Here is a 22,975-nt window from a genome sequence, read left to right on the forward strand (position 1 = left end):
TTACGTGTGGGGCAAATAAGCATGTTCTTGACTCCATCAGACCAGAAATGCAGTTGTTAGTGCAGTAGACTGATCTCCGATTAAACTACGTCTACAAATGACTGAGTGTTGAGTATTCAAGGACTAAATTTTTGGCCTGCATGTTTAACAAAAAATTGTAATGTCAGGTTACTCTTTCTACAAATGTTTACTGTATTGCGTTAACATTTTCTAAATAACTTAATATGCATTTTAAAAAGGACTGTGTAATAATTTAATATTCTTTCTTAATGAATTATGAGAAAAAGCTATAGCAAATCATCTTTTTTCCGACTAGTAAAAGAAAGAACAAGTGGATATGTGTGTGAATAATGAGGGTTCTCTGTATATATATATATATATATATATATATATATATATATATATATATATATATATATATATATATATATATATATATATTGCAGAATAACTATATCCCATATATAATTAAAATTTATGTTAAAATTGATGCCATAAATACTTTGGATGTCTGAAATGACCTTTTTGGCACTTTATTTTTACCAGGACACCTTGGTTATAAGTGTGAGTTCTTGCCCCTTTTAGAAAAAGACATTGAACACTGTAGTGCTTGAAAATGTGATTCCTTTGAATGATAAAAAAGAAGCATTGATAAAGAAAATAATAAATGTGAATCCAATGTATCAAACTCTTGAAAGAACAAAATTGAAATGCACCATAAGAGGTAGGTTATACTGAATAAATTCATTGGAAAAAGTATGGAAATAACAAGAAAAAATATTTGTTGGTACCTTCTTCTCCCGTTCACGCCCTTTCACTCTCCCTTTGGCACATAGAATCATTAATTCTCTCACACACTTACACACTACCTCCTCACTCTCTTCCTCGACGCCTATCCCCTGCGCCGCAAGCTCCTGTCATCTTTGCGCAAGAGTTGATATCATGGGTGGGCGCACGGGCTTGTTGTCGAGAATGCGCTCCAGTTCGCTCATGTGTTCGGGTTTCAGCTTTGGGACAACCTGGACAATTAGAGAAAAAAAACCTGTTGATATATTTGATTGGCTCTGATAGTTGGCAGAACGAGACAGAATAACCGGGCATGGCCCTTCAGGCTAGTGCTCCAGAATCTGGAAGGGCCTGCGTGACGTGACGCTAAGGGTTCCAGTACCCAGTCTGGCTTTTTGCAAAGCTTTAAATTCACTTACATCATCTACCAAGCGTTGGAATAACCTCTACTTACATCTTCTACCAAGCGCTGGACTGACCTCTACTGCTATGACATAAGCTATCTGATGAAGAATGCCACTGTGATCAAAATTACACTGCGCTTTGGTGCAAAGCAATCTACATGGGACTTTGGGAAGCTCCTGTAATTTATGAAAACTTACAGCCTACAGGAAGTACAGAGTAAGAGCTCTGATTTTTTCCTATGTTTTTGAGAAAAACTTTGAGTGAGCTAATGATCATAAAATTTTGAAAAGATAGGTGCAAACTACAGATTGTCATGCATGATTAGAAATGAAAAGCCCAGAAGTGTCATACAGAGTTAAGCGTGCTCTGCAAAATGGGCTGTATGCATACAATAGCATAAGCAAAGTTTATAGGATGGTAAGTGCTGAAAATGGTTTAATCCTATGTTCAAAAAGTCCTGTGGGTTCTCTGCAGAGCTTTTCATAACATGGAATGGCCTATGAGATGGTGATGGGAACTATAAAATGCCCTAAAAGCTGAAAGTCATATCTTGCATGACTAGCGCAGTTAGGATAAGACTTACATACCTATAAAATTAGAACAAAACTTTGAAATTCCGTAAAGTGGAAGCACAAATTAGCTCCTGCTTAAGAAAAATAACGTGTTAAGAAGGCGAGGATTTGGATTTAAAACAACACTGTTCTGTATCATCATGTTCTGTGAGGGCAACTGTTGCACAGAAGGTGAAATTTAAAATGAGATAACATTTAAAATTGCCTAAAGAATCAAGCCTACATTCACTGCACCTGGACGCCACCTATCAGCACTCACCCATAACCACACACTTTTGAAGAAATCCAGTTCTTGCCCATACCTGCACTGAATGGGGAATATGAGTCGACCTGGTGCAGATCAATTATTGGATCCTCAGGGCTTTGCTTAATGCAACTTTATAATGTAGTGTGATTTTTTTTTACAAACTCTTAAATTATGTATCAGTCTTATTTCTTTGGACTCTATGCTCTAGAAATGAATTTGAGATATGTTTACAAAGGCTAGACAATGTTGGTCAATGTTTTTTGGAACTTAGAGCATCAACATCATTATGATTGTCATAAAACCAAAGGCCTATGAGTTTGAAAACCGCCCTTAAAATGATCTAAACAGTAAAGTTGAAATCAAAGATTTATGAAAACAAAGAATCCCCTGAAAATGTTACAACATCAGGGTGGAGCCTCGATGAATTTCGAGTCGTTGTAGACTGATACCCTTCTCTTTTACCACCAAAATTCTTACAAAAACTCTCCTTATACTAACTTCTCATAAAAACTAACTGTATACAAACTGTAAACAAATATCAGGTATTATCACTACTAACCCTGGCTTGTATTACTATACTTATATACAAGCAATAGTTTTAACATTCTCTGAAAACTTCTATACTAAATCTGAGATTGACATATTACATAAGGTAACAGTGATTTATTCAAGGTACGGACAAAGCACATGGAAGCTTATCCTATTCAGTCTTCATGATGATCACTGAATGATTACCATACTCTGAACATTTCCCTCTTGTTAAATGGCTATAAAACATCATGTTCATAACATTAGGTTTCAGGGCTTTACGATATCGTAAGAGATTTGTTATCTTTCTGAGACGTTCTTAAAGCTTCACTGACTTCTATGCTTATACAGTTTGAGCCAATTAACAGTTGTACTGACGAGAACCTAACAGAGCAAGAGATGGTCTTTGTTTAACCTTCATATTTCTGTAAAAACCGAAATGATTCCCTGAAAAACTGAATATGCTTCCTTTTTATTCCTATAACACAACTTGAGGAAAAAATGGTACATTAAAGAATTCAGCAAAAAGTTTACTACACATTAAAAAACAAAAATATGCATGAAATTTACAGACAAAGGGACTTGAAAGTTTGCTTCACAATGAGCACACAAGAAAAAACGAAACAATACCCGATATGTCTGGCCTTTTACAAATGTTTAGAAGAATTTTCTGTTCTGTTAGTAAAACATATTTTGAGAATAGAAATAATTCATAATGTTAAGACATGAAGATACCCCACAAACTATACATTTGAATATACTGAAAATATAGTATAATTTTGAGTATTTCTGTCAACATCTTGTTTGCTTTGCCAGGAAACAGCACAATAAACCCAGAAGTTTATGTATGACACTTTTTAATTCCAAATGTATATTGTAGATGAATGATTCAGCCTAAGAGTTCTGTTTGGTTTGTACCTACCATTTTCATTTGATTTCTACATTAAGGAAGAAAGTCCATGCAATACGTAAGTTTGGATGCAAAAGGCCTGAAGATGGACAGAGCTCCTATTCTGTACTTGTACCTACGAGAGATCCGCTACACTGATAACTCTGCTAGAAACTATGTGAAGCACACCAAAATAGCTTATTTCCTTATGACCAGGATGCAAAAAGTAAGGCATCTTTCTAACGAATGAGAGCGGCTATCGAAATCTCTATGGATGAAATGGTTCAACTTTGCACTACAACAAAATACACTCATCACTGATCTAACATGCAATTACGTGAACGTTTTTGAAGTGCCTTTTCCTTACTTCCATGAATACCAGAACCAATCAGTAGGGTTGAAATCACTTAGCAGCGGTAACATTTCGACAAAAGAATAAGAGCGATGAACCATTCAAGGTTTTGAGATAAGTAGTAACTTTGTCACTGTGACTAAACATAAATCTGGTTTTGACAAGATATGTATATATACTGTAGTATCAAGAACAATTTTACTTATGATTGCTACTATGACAGGTACAGTATTAGCATGCTTAAGAAGACAAGAACTTATGAAGCCAAATGAGTTATAAGATTCTTACACCAAGATGTTTTAAGCTTATTTTCTTATACACGAATCACTACTGTATTGATAAAATTCATAACTATAGTGGTAATCTGATTCTTTACCCACTCACATCAAGACAGATCTTTAAGAATTGCAACTAAAATCCTTTAATAAAAGATTTCAATCTAAGTGAGTCAAGTGCAGGCAGTCCTGTGTTGAAGTTTGCATCTAAATTACTGATTCCAATGAAACTGAAGAAAACCGTTCAGACAGAGTTGAAAGTGCTCGCTAGTGCGGTAAGTGTGGAATTGATTCCTTCTAAATTCAAGCTTCAACCCACTCCTGCCTGCACACACCAAATTGCTATCTGCGGGAAGTACCCTCAGAGTTGTTGCATTGTTGAATGATATGTAAATTTTTATGATCTCAAGAACAAGTACAAAAATTAAGAAATGTTCTAGGTTATGATATGAAAAAGTTTGTGATGAATATCATAGAAACGTTTTCTGAAATTCTTATTTACTTTAATAATGTAACTATTAGTTTGATTTAAAGATACGTATTACTGTGCAAACTTTAAATCTATTATTTAAGATGAGCATTGCTAGTTAAATGACTATAAAAAGTTTATTAAGGATGGTATTATTACTAACATAGCTAACTGAAGCAAATAAAAATTAGGTAACAAATATTGGATAAAAAAAACCAATTGATTAAAACTTCAATGAAAAAGTAGAAGAAACTGAAAGGAGTGAGGAAAGAATTTGCTGCTGACCTGAAGTGAATTGATGTTTTCCAGCAACTGGTCGACTGTGGCAGCACCAACCAGGACACAGTGTAAGTTGTCGTTCTTCATACTCCATGCGACGGAGAGCTGTGTCAGGGTGCATCCAAGTCTCTCCGCCAACTGAGCCAGCTCCCGAAGGCGAGTCTGTTGCTTACGGCCTTCATCGGTGCCTGCCTTGTCCTTTAGCCACGTGTAGCCCTAGGGATAGGAAGATGTAAAATGAACACTCAAGAGGAATGTAAATAATGGGCAATGTTTCATGGCATTATTCTACCCCTGGCGTTGACGTAGAGCGGGCCATATCATAGCGGGTTCATGAGATTGGAAAGGCATAGAATTTTTCTAATACAACAGCTTAGAATAAGTTTTTAAACAGCTTTACAATGAACAACTACTAAAGCGTTTCAAGGTGATTTTGAATCGTATTTGGTGAGCTAAAATAAAACACCACAAATGGTTTCTACAAAAAGCTCTAAAGTGTTTTTGTGAAGAATACAGTTGGATGGAGTTCTGGCTGGCAAAATTGCTTTGACTTGTGGTGCTATTGCTAAATATTGTCAAGTTTTGCTATTTAAATTCTCAGATACAATACAATACTAGGAAAAACAAGTAAGTAATACTTGGTGTATTTAATGGCATTAATAATACAAATACTAAGCCAGTGAGAATGATAAATAACACTGGTGTATCATATATAACCCGCAGGAAACAAGACATGGCCAGGATTCTATCATAAATTATGTTGCGTCTGAAAATTTATAGAGTGAGGATGTTCACACCTCAGGATGGTCTTGTTGGCTAGGAAATTTTGGGGAAATAAGGATAAAAAAGGAGAATTGCTAGGCTGCATGTAATAAATTTCATGACCAAAAATATGAATATAAGTAGAAAGCAGTAAAAATTAAGCAAAAATATTCTCAACTCAACAACCATTTCATGATGAAGTAGATGGTGCTCCCATCGGTGGATCCGGTCACATGGTTCCTGGGTCTGTATTACTTTGCGTCTTACATGAATAAATACAGTTTTAGTAAAAAAGTAAGTTTTGATAGAGTTGTAGTAGGAGTGGAAGGGTTACAGTATTTTCCTATAGAATAATCTTGAGAGTCTACGGAGATGCAAGGATTACTCCTAAGACATCTGCCGTGGACATGACGTCATCACACTGATGTTAGGAAAGCAAATGAGAAAATTTAAGATTGTTTAATGGAGGGTAGAACAGCTGTAGGCTGTGAAAACGAAATAAAAAGTTAAATAATGTTAATTTTTTCATCAGACACAGGATAATCAGTTTATATTAGTAACTATGAAAATGTAAATCAATATATCAACTTGTATCTAACAAGGTGGAAGAAAAATACAATTTTTGGGATAAAAATATAGATGAAATATCAGATAGTCAGAAATGAGTGGGATTATGTTAAATGTGTAAGACAATATTAAAAGGTTGTTAAAAACTGACTGGGAATACTACACTAACAAGGTTGATACTATTACATTGGTAGAACATCACTGATTGGACAGAACCTACAGAAAGGTAAAACAAGGAATGCTAGATTGAGATGGGTTATATTTCAATACTGTACAATACTGGTATAAACCAGAAGTGATTGGGACTTTAAAGACATTGAGTAATTGAAAGTTAATGGATGTTGCTGTTGTAAATGAGAAATTAAAAACAGAAATGTTTGAGTCAAACATGGAATATCATGGAAAATCAGTATGGCTAACTTAGGAGGTATGTAATCTCTAACAGTCGCAATCTAATAAGGAAAAACTCTGGATAGCATTACATCTCTGGTCCCTGACAGAAAAATTTGTAAGTAAATTGTGCTCTCTATACACCCCGCAATCATTTACATAAAAAAATATACATAGGCATTCGTACATATGCAAACATACAGTCATTGGATCTCACAAGCTAACCTACTCAAGTTTTGAACTTAATATGGATGAGTAGAGTAATTCATATTCAGAGAATAATCCATTCTGTACCAACCGTGTCACACAATTGTACATAATTCCTTTTGTATATATCATGCTTGTATCTTCGCTCTTCCCTCGCACTGAAAAGAACCAGAATAAACATGTCTGCGTGTCGCCTATGTAACATTGTCATTTTCTCGAACATGTAATTTCCTGTTGCCTTGATGTTTTGTATATAAAGGAGAGTGTTCCATAATAAATTAACTCAGTTGCTTTCACACTGCCTTTGAGTTCACAACCTTTCTCTCGGTACCGTCACAATTCAATCTTCCTCCTAGTACATCTGAAGGCACGAAACTACACTTTTCAAAAAGGTTACTTTCTTCAGTAGTAAATGACAAAAAGCATGATTATTGCATACATGGAATTATAGGGATCCGTAGTCAAGAATGGAAATAATCAGTGACTAGAGTCAAAGAGGTTTTCTAATTGTGATGACCTTGATGAAAATAGATAAGGATGTTGATGGGTTATCATCTGGTTTAGTTTACAGATGCTGCTCTAAACCATCATGGTCAGGGAGAGGCTGTGCAAATTAACAACCGTGTAACTGGCTGGATTTTCATTTGTATAACTGAATCCCAATCTACCACTGCAGTACGTAAGTACTGACTGGCATAAAATGCACTCATTAACTACTAGTAGTATAGTTACGAACTGCCTTTATAAAAAGTGTCAAACAGACATTTACCTTATAGTAGCTGCACCATGAGTGGATATTTTCAGTGGCTGCCTTGCATAATTTAGATAAATAACTCTACATTTGAAAATTGGTAGGTCAAGATCTGCAACATTTGAGGTAAGAACGGATACAGCAAGTTCTCCAAACTGTCTCTTTCAGATCGAGCTATCACTCACGATTATTCTACATGTATCTAAGAGTTAACACCTACAAACACTGCCTCGTTCAATATGCTAGTTGTTTTCATAAGAAGTGTAACTAGTGGTTTAAGCATCATTCAAAGGGTGTAGATTGTAAGAAAAATAAATATACAATGGAGCGGGAAAAGTGAGGAGCATGATCCCCTGATTTATGTACTTAATGAAATTCATGCAATTTATATTTGTTGGAGAGTAAACAGGAAAAAAACACCCACATTACAATTATCGACTTTGCATTGGAAATGTAATAGAGTTTGAAATGACCAGAATGGGATTTGATCATAAGCAAGCAAGAAAACTCCTCTTGAAGGATGGAAAGTCATAAGTGATTGAAAAAAGAAATTAAGTGGTCAGTTTCATGATGTGTATCTGCAGAATACTAATGTCCATTGATATGTACACTACATCATCAACGAGAGGTTTGAATTATTAAGATACATTTATTCTGTTAACAGCTCACATTGCTGCTCAGCTCTCAATAGCTTGTGACTTTCGAGTCAGTACATTGACATAAATAAACTCTTGTACAAAAATACGAAATAACAAATGAGCATCACTCAAAAGACTGGATGTTATTGTAATACAAAAGTAAGAGGAATCACATCCTTTCTTTTAGACAATTCATAAATGATTAACTCCTTCATAACATACGCTACTACACTTATAAACGATGCTCAAATATGTTCTATCAATGCTTTACTGTGCAACATTACTCTTGATACACGCATATGGTATTACAGTACAAATATATAACATCCATGAAGTACATAGAGGAAGCAGTGGCCTGACAGGGGATGCCAGGCTGCCACAAGATTACTAAACAATGGATGAAAATACCTATAGAGAATTTCCAGAGAATTACTACTAAGAAATACAAATGATTTCATCAAACGTTTATACATATGAGTAGCCTCTGTATTCGAATATTTAGCCTGAAGATGGGCCCTACAAAACAAAGAAGTAAGTACATAAAACCAATGAACATACAGTGAAGGAGAAAAGAGAGGTAAGTCAATCTGATTTGTTCAGAAAAATCATCTAAGAACTTGACTTAAGTTTTAGATCTATGAATCTGGACCATAGGGTCAGGCACTGGAACCCTGGAGGCCATTCAGTGGCCAGGTGCAACTGGTGGAAAACCCCAAGTGGCAATATGAAGTATTAAATGAGGTTAGAGAGCAAGACAAAGTTTTTTTATGGATGCTGAATGTAACTTTCCGAAATGAAAACAATATCTATAGGAACAGTTACTGGAGGTCTAGTTTTAGGGTGGAAATCAAAGGACCAAAACGGTGCACACTCCAATGGAAACAAATAAATTTCTGGCCATGTTTTGACAAACAACCTGCTATAAAGTTCTGCCAACAGTCACAGCAGGTCGGGCCAGAGCAGTGAAGTTTGGGAAATAAAGAAAGTTTCCTACAACTTCCGAAAAGGTTTCCACTAATGGATGTCCGGAGAGACGCTGAAGGACGCTGCTGAATTTTGTTCATCTCAGGAAGAACATTTTCCACTCATGCCGTTGTTATAGTTTTTCTACTCTTGTTATTGCCGTTGTTGTTATTGTGAAGGTTGATTTTCATCATATTTTTTTATGCAATTTTGTCTTTTGTTTTTATCGAGAGAAATTTTCCAAGGCATGTGTGTTCTGAAAGAGTGTAGAAACGCAAAGTACCGAACCTTTGGACATGACGTCCCATCACAAACCTTCGATCAAGAAGCTTTTATTCTGTATATTTTAATCATAGTAATGTTGGAATGTGAGGAGGCTGAACCTGGGCTAAGCAAACAGAAAGTCTAAACTAGGAGTTGAATACTAGTGCTGCAACAATATATATATATATATATATATATATATATATATATATATATATATATATATATATATATATATATATATATATATATATATATACACTATATATATTTATATATATATATATATACACTATATATATTTATATATATATATATATATATATATATATATATACAATATATATATATATATATATATATATATATATATATATATATATATATATATATATATATATATTCATCCGTAACCAGTTCACTGAAGAACAAAGGCCTCAGATTGCCCTTCCACCCATCTTATGGTCTTTCTATGCCAGTCCACACCCGCAAACATTCTTATTTCGTCAATCCATCGTCTTCTTTTCCTTCCCCTGCTTCTTTTGCAATCCCCAGGGACACATTCCTTTTTCTTACATATTAGAATATGCTCTACTTTAGTTTGCTCTCGTATCCACGTTGCTCTTTTCCTGTCTCTTAGTATTATTCCCATCATTATTCTTTCCATAGCTTTTGTTTTATTTAAGGACTGACTCAGTAATGCCACAGAACCCAGATAATCTGGCTACCAGCGGAATGCGAATAAAGGGCCGGAAGCCTAATTATGAATAATGCATAGTGCAGAGGCGTATAGTATAGACCTCCCGGGGACATCCCAGCTGCTAATGGGAGTACGGCACTCACATTATGTAGATGTTAATGATGATGATGATAGAGATGATGTTATTTTGGCTACAGCTAATGATAATGATTACGGTATTGAGAATGAGTAAGTTTTAAAGTTGGATTGATATGACGAATGATGATAATAATAATAATAATAATAAGGATAACATAATGACTATAAGGATAATTGTACTTTTATCCATTGAAAGAAATAAGATAATAATAAGGATAACATAGTTACTATAATAATGATAATTGTACTTTAATCCATTAAAAGAAATGAGGGCTTTTGAGTTGATTATGGAAGTAATTATTTAGTTATACAATGTCAAGCGTACCACAATCAATGAAAGATGAAAAACGCAAAAACTGCTGGATTTACGAAATAGGGTCACACAGCCAAGGGCTGGGTTCTGGGAGGCCATTCCTCGCCCAGGAACAACTGGGGGGAAATCCAGAAGTTGCATGAACAACTGTGGGGAAACCCAGAAGTTGTATCATATAGTTAAAAGCAAGACAAACCCTAGGAATTGGGAACGGAGACTTAGCAAAAGGCTTATAAGGAAATGTGAGAAAATGGTAGGTAGATTATATTATAGCATACAGGCTAAAACAAAGACGTACTGGTATGTAATAATATATACATATACATACATACACACACACATATATATATATACATATATATATATATATATATATATATATATACATATATACAGTCACTCTCTTAATCTCACGCACATGGATATTGTACAATCCCAGCCAACTTCTTTCTTATCGTAGTTTTCACAGAGAAGGCTAAAACAAAGACCTACTGGTATGTAATAATATATACATATACATACATATATACATACATACATACATACACACACATATTATATATATATATATATATATATATATATATATATATATATATACAGTCACTCTCTTAATCTCACGCACACGGATATTGTACAATCACAGCCAACTTCTTTCTTATCGTAGTTTTCACAGAGCACCGTAAACACTAATTTGTCTATCTATAAATCTTTATCTGTTCTTAACTTTCTACTAAAGGTTAAAGGTGTCTGGTTTCAGTTCCAGTTCCATCAGAATAGATGCTCACCAGAACGTCAGCCGGGCAAGCCCAACCCCCCACTGTGGTGCCCTACCACAGCAGTAGCCTCCTCAGTAGACAGCTTAAACTCACGATCCTGGGCGGGGATCGATCTCTTGCCACGCGAATGCGAGGCAAACACGTTACCACTGTACTAGCCAGGAGGCTAGGTCAGAATATTACAGAAAAATATGTATGGAAAAGCGATAAAGGAAAGGAGACAAATCAAATTGTAATAGGTGTAATAACTTAGATAAAAATTATAAACAGACAGAGGGTAATGAAGGTGATAACTAACATTTTGGTAAAGTATATACAGAAGTTGAAATATTTGTTATATGTCTTTAAATATTGTTACAAGTTTGAGATAAAGTGGGGGAGGGGGGAGAGGTGATTATAAAGGGTTTGCTGAAATAAGATATTCAAGAAATATATTGTTAGTCTACAAAGAGGTTTCCTGTAACCTGTAGAAAGTTAGACAATAATTATTTTTCTTATGAAACACAAGAGCATTTCTCTGCTCATAGTAACCCAATCTGAATTTTATAGAGATCATTTATGACTATAATTTTTCCATTTCTAACACGTGAGATTTTCACGTATACATAGGGCCCAGATTTTCTGAGCATTGTATACTGATTGAGGCATTCATACTTATGTAAACAATAAAAATTCACCTCTATTAAGAAAAATCTAATACATGATTTATTTATATAGATGGCACACATCTGCTCTCCTTATCTGTCAAATAAAAGTATATTTTGAATGCTTATCTTTTAACTATACTGTACCTCTCTTTCTTGGCTGTTTTGTTAACCAAAAAATCTCTTCCAAATATCTCTCTCCTTTCTCTACCTCACTCTGAATTTCTTCTCTAACCAAGTCTTATTGCTACAAAAAACATGCTTATACTAACCCACAGGAAACTATCCGCATGGCCTCAATACTTTATGGGGGCTTTTGAGGAGGGAGGGGGGGGGGGGGGGTAACCTGAGATGATGTTGGGTATGGGGGGTGGAAGGGGGGGAAGAAGAATCCTTCAGGTTTTCCGATGGTGACCCTTGAGGCATGGCCCTCAGAGGACTTGAAGAAGAATTACCTTCCTCTGAGGCACATGCCTTTTCTCATTTATGTTACATACAAGAACTCTACCAGAGGTCAAGGGATATTTTCGTATTTTGTTTTGTTATTGGCTTTGCAAGTTTTCCTTGACAGATGACTGTACAAAAAGACTATCAGCTAAATTTGATTAATTTATGCATGTTACCGTTTTAAATGCCTGGCAACAATAACTTTTTTGTAGTTGGTCAGAATGTAGGGTGGGTACTAAATGGAATGCAGCAACCATTTCTACAGAATTTTGTATTATCATAACTAAAAGGAAAGATACAAGCTGGCATATCTGAGTGTTGCGGTAAACGAGCAACTCTGCGTCATCCTAAGTTTCTCTTAGTTTGCAGAGGTCAATCCTATTAGTTAGATAAAGGTGGGGGGGGGGGGGATAAATTTGGTTCTACGAGAACAATGGGCCAAATTGCGACTTTACGAGAACCAGGGGTCAAATTGCGACAACTTTACAAGGACAAGGGATCAAATTGTGACAACTTTATGAGAACAGGGGGTCAAATTGCGACAAATTTACGAGAATAAGGGGACAAATTGTGACAACTTTACAAGAACACGGGGTCAAATTGTGACAAATTTATAAGAACAAAGGGTCAAATTATGACAACTTTACGAGAACAAGGGGTCAAATTGTGACTTTACGAGGACAAAGGGGTCAAACTGCAACAACTTTAAAAGAACAAGGGGTCAAATTATAACTTTATGAGCGAAAGGGGTAAAATTAGGACAAATTTACGAGGACAAGGGGTCAACATGTGACAACTTTACGAGAACACGGGGTCAAATTGCTTCCAATTTATGAAAACAAGGAGTCAAATTGCAACAACTTTATGAATAGAGGTCAAATTGTGACTTGAGAGGACAAGGGGGGGGGGTCAAATTGCGAATTCACGTGAGCAAGTAGTCAAATTGCGACAATATTATGAGGACAAGGGGTCAAATTGTGACAACTTTATGAGAGCAAGGGGTGAAATTGCTACAACTTTATGAAGACATGGGGCCAAATTGCTACAAATTCACGAGAACAAGGGGTCAAATTGCAACAATTTTACAAAGACAAGGAGTCAAATTGCAAGAACTTCACGAGTAGAAGGGGCCAATTTGTGATAAATTTAAGTGGACAAGGAATCAAATGGGGACAAATTCACGAGAGCAATGGGGAAAAATTGTGACTTTACTAGGACAAGGGATCAAATTCCGACAACTTTATGAGGACATGGGGTCAAATTGTGACAACTTTACGAGGACGTGGTCAAATTGCGATAAATTTATCAGAACAAGGGGTCAAACTGCAACACCTATACGAGAACAAGGGGTCAAATTGTGACTTACAAGGATAAGGAGTCAAATTGCAACAACTTTATGAGGACAAGGGGTGAAATTGCAACATATTCACGAAATTAAGGGGTCAAATTGCGACAACATAACGAGGGCAAGGGGTCAGATTGCGACAACTTAACAAGAGCAAGGGGTCAAATTATGACAACTTTACGAGGACAAGGGGTCAAATTGCGACAACTTTATGAGATCAAGGGTCAAATTGCAACTTTACGAGGACAAGGGGTGAAACTGCGACAACTTTATGAGGACAAGGGGTCAAATTGTGGCAACTTTTCGTGGACAAGGAGTCAAATTGCGATAACTTTACAAGAGAACAGGGTTAAATTGCGACTTTACGAGGACAAGGGGTCAAATTGCAATAGTTGAATAGTGTGATTGAAATATTTAGTCACGAACCCCTTACAAATGTTTGATATAAAATGGGCATTTGAAATGGTACTTGACAGATTATACAACAACACTCATGGCAACAATTTGATAAACAAGTTTTACTATGGTATATTCAACTGATGAACCAGACTCCTTATTTATGTCTCTGAATTATGAAAAATAAAATGAATGGGTAAGTAATGTTTTTTTTATTACTTTGTCAAAGATGGCGGCCTTAATGTAACACATTGGATGGCTAGGCCAAAGGAAAACTTCAACTTTCAACTTTATTCATATGCTAGGAAACAGACAACTTGTATCTGTGTGTTGATTTTGGGGGGAAAACAGAAAACTTTCTTCAATCGCCTGTTACGATTTATTGACATGGAGTTTGAGATGACAAACTGGGATGGTTAAATAAAGACCAATCTAAAATCCTCATTGACGCAATAGGTAGAATATATTGATTTCTGGTTGCTGATAAACCTCTATATGCCTTTTTGTATCCAGTCATGTGTCAAGACAATATGTCCCAGGTATTCCATCTTTGGGGGTCCTAATTTTAGCCTGAGATTCCAATAAAGGGAGATGTAAAAAGTAATGAACATAGAGAAAACATCGAAAGACATTAGGCCTTCAATTTATAATTTCATTTTGGGGAGTAAAGACATTTAAGTTATATACAATGAGGAGTTAATTGAGGAGGGAATTGGTCTTGAAGATCTAGATTTTAACTGGGATTTAAATGAGAGCTGGTTAAAGTATTTAACATCAACAGACTTAAAGAAAAAAATGTTAATAAGGTTGTCATCGCCTCCATAAGAGTTAAGGCGGGAAAAAATATCCGCCATCTATTTTTTTTTGATTTGGCGGGAAACCGAGCTGACCCCTCACGGCTAGAAAGCGAACTAGGGATGCCTCCCAAAATGCGCTCCCCAGCCGTGGGCCCTGGGACCTGAACCTACCTGATCCTTGATGTTCCCCGAAGATAGAGTCTCGTCTTCGTTCCAACTTATGGAGGAGGTGTACTTTTTCTGCAGGAAGAGAATTAAAAAAGGGAAGTTGCGGTAGCATGCTCTAGCAGATCATCTACTCCCCCGACATCCAAATCTTTTTTGGAGTTTTTTTTTTCTTTTTTGTCTCTCTCGTGGGGGAGGAGGAGGAGGAGGAGGAGGAGGGAGTGGGTACAAAGGAACAAAGGGAGGGAGAAAGAGGAGAGTTGGAAGGTGTGAAAATAGGAGGATAAAAGGAATTGAAGCAAGGGGGTAAAATAAGCAATAGGGATGAGACAAACCCTTCACAGAGAGAGAGAGAGAGAGAGAGAGAGAGAGAGAGAGAGAGAGAGAGAGAGAGAGAGAGAGAGACCAGACTAGATTGGGGATAGGTGGGAAACACAATTGTCTTAGGTAGAGAAGAAAAGGAGGCTTTTGAAAAGATACTAAGGTAAAGGGGTGGGGGTGGGGGTTGTTTCAAAGGATATCATAAGGAGGGGGAGAGGGAGAGGTAGGGAGGGGAATTCAGGATAATGGACTAAGAATAAAGGACTGAGAGGAGGGGAGGGGGAGGGGAGAGAAGGGAAAAGTCCCTCCTTTACAATAAGGTTTGTATCTTTTGTGTGGTCTCATATTTTTTTTTCCTTTTTTTTTTTTTTTTTTTTACTTTTTTGTAAGTTTTTCTTTAGGGCGGAAAATTAAGACAGGAATATAAAAGCAAGGCTGCTTATATGCTGTGGGTCTACATTCTTTTATGTATGTATGTATGTATGTATGTATGTATGCATGTATGTATACATATATATATATATATATATATGTGTGTATATATATATATATATGTATATATATATATATATATATATATATATATATATATATATATATATATACATACATATTATGAATATATACACTATATATTTACATATATATACTTATATATATATATATATATATATATATATATATATATATATATATATATATGCACAGTATATACATATACTTCTAAGTTTTACTTAGCAGTTTCTGTACAAAATGTAAAATAAAAAAAATAGCAGCGTAATAATGATGATAATAGACCAATAATATCGAGTCCCGTTCATTAAGGGCCGTAATAATAATAATAATAATAATAATAATAATAATAATAATAATAATAATAATAATAATAATAACAACTTATAATAAAGTAAATATTTATAACCTTAATATAAAGGAATCTGATGTTTATATACAATAAATTTCACTTGATTGAATAACAAAAATCTATTATGAGGAAATGAGAATTATCGATAATAAATATCTAAATGAAACAGTATTGGAAAAAAATAGAAAATCAACACATATTGAGATAAATGATTCGAAAAAGTCTTTATTATTTTTTCATATAGAATAATTTATATTGCATTTTTATTTAATATTATTCTTTATTCTCTTGATTGAAATCTCTTTTACAAATAATCAAATTATTTAAATTTCCTGAATAAATTGTTTATCAGTAAATTATCTATATTTAAGTATTGAATAAATTAAGTCTGACTTATCTTTTCTTTTATGACAATCCTCACAAATGGCTTCAAAATGTTTTGAGGAAACATATTAATTTAGAAAAGAAAAAAAAAATTAGGAACGATATTTTCTATATCAAAACGCTATGCCTATAAAAGGTTAAAGGTTACTTAGGCCTATTCAAATTCCATTTATATGAAATGGTTCATCTCGGTTACAATAAGCCTACTTGAGTTGAAGATATAATATACGGGGACTGATATACATAGAGTTAAAAATACATATTTTATGGTCTGTTCATTTTTTCATCTCTAGCTTTAACTTTAGGCAAATAATAATAAATGAATTAATCTTTATATTTTCAATTAAATATAATATCCGTAAATGAATAATTGACAATATAAAAATACTTTATTTTTTTTCGAAAATGAATGTTGATTGGCACATATGAGGAACACTTAACATTCAAGTCTATTGGTAACATATCTATGTATGTTTGTGTTCTTACGTGTTTATAAATGTATATATACTTATGTATATATAAAGCAGACACATATAATACATGCGCAGACACAAGTGCATATATATACATATGTACAAACACGTTTATATGTTGCTCCTAATTTGAAATTGCAATTTGGCATCCAATTTTACTAATTTGATCAATAGATGTACGATAATTTAATTTCAATTTTTAATTTTAATATTTTTTTTTCTACTTCTAAACTGTTTTTTCCTAAAACTATGGTATATATATATAAATATATATATATATATATATATATATATATATATATATAATATATATATATATATATATATATATATTTATATATATATATATATATATATATACAATATCTTTTTTTTTTTTTTTTAACGAAATTAAGGCTTCAATATTCTCATTTAAATTTTCCACGTTTTAACTCTGGAGAAAGTTTTTCTGTTTGTTTTCCAAATTACTCCCAAATTTAACTGGGGAGTTTTTTTTTGTAATTTTTCCCAATTCTAATTCTGGAGATATTCTTCCAGGATTCTCATCTTGTAAGTTTTCTAATTAAGTTTTTAAAATGTTTCTTGTATCTGGTTTTCATTTTCCGCACTACATTTTACGTTTTCCTTTTTTAAAAAACATTTTAATATAACTATCTCTATATCTCGCTTTTTTCTATATTTTGACGTTTATATAAGATATCTGCTTTATTTCATATTGAAATCAAGCTCTAAGTATATGTTTTGCATACACATACATATATACACATGCAAACACACATATACAAGTACACACATGTATGTGCGTATGACGTATGTTAACATATAAATTACATACACACATATATGCACATATGTGTGTGCATGTGTATGCATGTATTATATATATATATATATATATATATATAAGCACATAAAAACACACAGACACACACCTATACATGTGTGCATGTCTGTGTGTGTATGTAAAGCAGTGAGATACGACATCCTTAGAGTCTTTATCATGAAAAATTCACCAACAGGACGTCAACCCCCTTCCGTTATAATGTCATCCACTTTCATATCTACAGTTTTTGGAGATATTGACCTTATAAGTATCAGTTGACCATAGTCGATGCGACGACATTTTCCCTAATTCCATCAATCCTGTTTATTGATTTTAATGAATATATATATATATATATATATACAGTATATATATATATATACTGTATATATATATATATATATATATATATATATATATATATATATATATATATATATATATATATATATATATTCTCTATTTGTGTTAAAGAGATTATCTTCAGTGGGGAAAAATAATGGTCATAATATTAATAAAAGTGATAATAATAAAAATATTATCATTAATATTATGAATACACATAGGCATATTAATAACATAATTATGAAATTTTCCAATATTATCATTTTATTTTTTATTTATTAAGATTATTCAAACATTTTCAACAATGCAATCTCTTTTCAACTTCAATATCGTTCTCACTTATATCCAGATTTATTCTAAATCAATATATTTCTTTTTCATATTTCTTCGTTCAATTCTCGGAGAATTTTGATTTTTTTTTTTTAATTTTAGAATCCGTTTCTTCATAAAAAAAATGAGTATATTCTAGTCAAAACTGTTCTTTTTTTCTATTAGAAATCAATCTTTTTTCTTAATTTTACCTTTCATAAATGTGAATTTTTGTTTGCATCTCCTTCATCTTTATAAATTTACTGTTTTTGTTTTATTTCGTTACATCTTCACAAATAATTAATATTTTCTTTATTAGAAAATTATTCCATCGTTGAAAAATACTTTTCAAATCCGTCGTTACCTAATAATTTTTTATAATTTAAAAAATTTAAAATTAATGAAAAATATTAAAATTGTTATATGGAAAATATATATTAATTAAATTATCTTAAATCCAATAAATAGTTTAGTCTTACTCCTCATATTTATCTAGTTCATCTTCCCAAAGATTATCATATCCATCAATATAATTTGAGTTTCCTAAAATATCAATCTACCTTTTTTTATGAAATACATTTATATTTCTTATTTATCCTCTTAAGAGTTTAACCATAATTCCATAGAAAAACCTATTGTTGAATATATTTCTATCAGATTTTTAAAAAAAATCTTTTGTTGAATAAATATATCATTATTTTTAGAAAAATATCTCGTTGAATATATATCTATCGAATCATTTTTGTATATTCAATATAATATTATTCAATATATATTCTATCTTTCCATAAATAAAACCTTTCAAACGCATTTTTAGTGTCATAAATTACATACAAAAATCTGTCCTAATTATTACGTAATCTTCCGTCTTGCAACACACACAAGTGACCAAAAAGATATATATATATATATATATATACGTATATATATATAATGTATGTATATACATATATATATATATATATATACATATATATATATATATATATATATATATATATATATATATATATATATATATATATATATATATATATGTATATACATACATTATATATATACGTATATATATATATATATATATATATACACGTCGCATGCAACATCTACTTATTATCTTCCGCTTGCATGCTAAGTAAGTGCTTTTTAATTTACTTGTTAACCTAAGATTTAGTGACGCAATGACATATAACAATTAAAAAAAAAAGTAACAAAGACAGAAAATACACAGAAAAAAAGCTACAATTTACTCCAGAGAAGAGAACTAAGTTGTATCTACCATTGCAACACGAGAGTGATTGTGCAAGGACATTGTACTTGTTTTGGATCTACGAGCAAAGACACTAATTGTTTGCAGTTAGGAATAGAGATGATTGTATTTGTTGGAGCTACAGATAACTGTATTGCGATGGGTTTTTTTTGGGTACTGTATTTGTTCAAAGGGAAATTGGCTACATGAAGAGACAGTTCTTTATTAAAGATTTGTCGATACTGTATTTTCAGAAAATTAAACACTGTAGTTTTGTAAGCTAACTGGAAATACTAATTAACGGGCTAAACAAATATACTGTAATGTACTACTGTATTGCGATGAGGTATGATACTGTATTTGTTCAAAGGGAAATTGGCTACATGAAGAGACAGTTCTTTAGCAAAGATTTGTCGATCCTGTATTTTGAAAATGATAAACACTGTAGTTATGTAAGCTAACTGGAGATACTAATTGCACGGCTTAAGCAAAGATACTGTAATGCACTACTGTATTGCGATGTGGTATGGGTATTGTATTTGTTCAAGGCGAATTGACTAAATAAAGAGATAGTTTTTTCGAGGTTTGGGTACTGTATTTGTTTAAAGGTAAATTGGCTAAATGAGAAGACAGTTTTATTATCAGAGATTTGTCGATCCTGTATTTTCAGAAATGAGATAAACACTGTAGTTATGTAAGCTAACTGGAGATACTAAATGTACTGGCTAAACAAAGATACTGTCATGTACTTAGTCCCTCAATTGACTGTCTTTGTTTAGAAGAAAGTTCGAATATAAGTTAAAAGGCTGTATTTGTCAAATCAAGATTTTAAAGTAATCTACTTGTTAAGTTTGCAAAAAGTAACTTTTTGTTAAGTTTGCAAATAAGTAACATTATTAGTCTGAGTTAAAAGTCCATTTATAAAAGTGCATTTTTCTGAGAGACAATTATTTGTACGCGTTAGTGCAAAAATTCGAAAAAAATATATTTGTTGATGCTAGGTTGAATTTTGTCGAAATTAACAAACAATAGTTCAGTTTTCTAAGATAAAACTATCAAGAGTGTTGTTTAAGCAATAAATAAAGTACTTTGGTACTAATTCAGTAAGGAAAATTAGTTAATAAACTTTTGGTAAAAATTTGATAAGAAAATATGTCAAAATAGTTTATTTGTCTATTTTCAATGCTACATACTATATGAATTTACCTAACAAATTGATTTAGCTTTATTAGAAATGAGAGAGAGAGAGAGAGAGAGAGAGAGAGAGAGAGAGAGAGAGAGTTAAAATCCTAAAATTCAAATTCATAAGTCCTCAATTTTAATCTAATCCTGATATGAAATCAATGAAAACTGAGAGAGAGAGAGAGAGAGAGAGAGAGAGAGAGAGAGAGAGAGAATTGAAATCCTACATTATAGATTTATAAATCTTCAATTTTGATCTAAACCTGAAATAAAAATAAATAAAAACTACGAGAGAGAGAGAGAGAGAGAGAGAGAGAGAGAGAGAGATTAAATACCTACATTTTGAATTTGTAAGTCCTCAATTTTTAACAGGTTCTATATCCCTAAAGAAAATATAAACTGGAAGAAGCTAATACTAAATTTAATGTCATGAATAGGAAAATACAATAGCTGGCTTATAAAATATATTTTAAATCTCAAATGTAGCCTAAACTGATTAAAACTCAACACTATACCATAAAAAATAAAAACTCCTTAAAACGTGTAAAAACATCCTCAAATTCAAAGTTTGGAAGGAAAAACTATGTTTGGTGTCTGTAGAGTCCTTATTCATGAAGAGTAAGTCAAGTGCTTCTAAAAGTGTTTGCGAGTTCCAATAATGCACACAGACAGATACACAGAGACATCTAGTGAGAGAAGCTTTAAATATTGAAAAGGGAATACATTTTTATAGTTCTAAGTGAATACATTAAAACGACAAACTTGAGAGAGAGAGAGAGAGAGAGAGAGAGAGATTAATATATTTTCTCAATGATTATGGATAGAGAAAGATTTGCTTAGCCATTTATGATGTATATAACATAATTTAGGTTGATTACCGAGAGAGAGAGAGAGAGAGAGAGAGAGAGAGAGAGAGAGAGAGAGAGAGATTAATATATTTTCTCAATGATTATGAATAGAGAAAGATTTGCTCAGAGAGAGAGAGAGATTTATATATTTACCAATAACAAAAGAGAGATAGATTGACTAAGCAATTTTTGTAAAAAGTAGCAAAATTTACCAGAGAGAGAGAGAGAGAGAGAGAGAGAGAGAGAGAGAGAGAGAGAATTTTGACTAAAGCAATACATACTTCGCATGTATTATAAAAATTAATGATACAACTCCAACAATAAAAGATTGAAGTCTATTCTTGAAAATGGTACGTGTCTTAATTATTTGAATTCAGGAGGAAAATACGTGTATGAAACGCAACATAAAATTCTACGGGAATGAAAACGAAAACTTCAACAATGAAATTAGATAATTAATTGGCATATTCTAATTTAGATTAATCATTATTTTAGGTGTCGATAAAACAAATAACAAAGACAACAAAAATAATAATGATAATAGTGAAGATATATGGTAAAAGAAGTATTATTAAAATTAACTAAATTCTTATCAAGTTGAAAAGAAAATAAATACTTTATACTGGACAAAAAATGAAAAGGCAAAATAATATTGAAGCCTTTGGGCTTTGGAATATATATATATACATATATATATATATATATATATATATGTATATCATTGCTAATAATTTAAGTAAGTTTTTCAAAGCATAATGAAGATGAATTAAAACAAATATATGTTAATCTCTTACCATTAAGCCTTGTATTCTTTATTTTTTCGTTTTGTTTTCTACCCATCTAGTACGAAAATTTACCTAAGTCCTGATTGGTTACTTCGTTGGGGTGGGGGGAGGGTTGGGGGAAGAGCTAGGTGTCACGTTACCTATTTGAGTGATTTCGGGGGATGGGGGGGGGGATTTTCCTGGGCTATTCAAGTGCACCGAACTTCCACACACACAGCAAAAAGAAGAAATTAAAATAAAAAACATGCACATATATTCACCCATTTTGATGCCCTTTGAAGCCTCTATATTTCCGCATTGCCCCGAGTGATCAACATAAGCCG

The 22,975-nt window shown here is 32.7% G+C and overlaps 1 protein-coding gene across 2 annotated transcripts in view; it reads right to left on the bottom strand.

The window, feature by feature from the left end:
* Hk (Hyperkinetic) overlaps window positions 1-22,975 on the bottom strand; it is a 45,159-nt gene that overhangs the window by 8,169 nt on the left and 14,015 nt on the right. The window contains exons 4-6 of one of the 2 annotated variants that reach the window (XR_011040831.1): window positions 15,075-15,143; window positions 4,809-5,018; window positions 863-1,019 (exon numbers count right to left, since the gene is read on the bottom strand). Coding sequence is in view for 1 of the 2 variants with exons in the window: in XM_068356133.1 (XP_068212234.1) it covers window positions 918-1,019; window positions 4,809-5,018; window positions 15,075-15,143 (381 nt within the window). In the remaining variant the exon portion in view is untranslated. The remainder of the gene's footprint in view (window positions 1-862; window positions 1,020-4,808; window positions 5,019-15,074; window positions 15,144-22,975) is intronic. The other variant, XM_068356133.1, reaches the window with a different exon arrangement.

The sequence above is a fragment of the Palaemon carinicauda genome, chromosome 32 (assembly GCF_036898095.1).
Source record: "Palaemon carinicauda isolate YSFRI2023 chromosome 32, ASM3689809v2, whole genome shotgun sequence".
Lineage (NCBI taxonomy): Eukaryota > Metazoa > Arthropoda > Malacostraca > Decapoda > Palaemonidae > Palaemon > Palaemon carinicauda.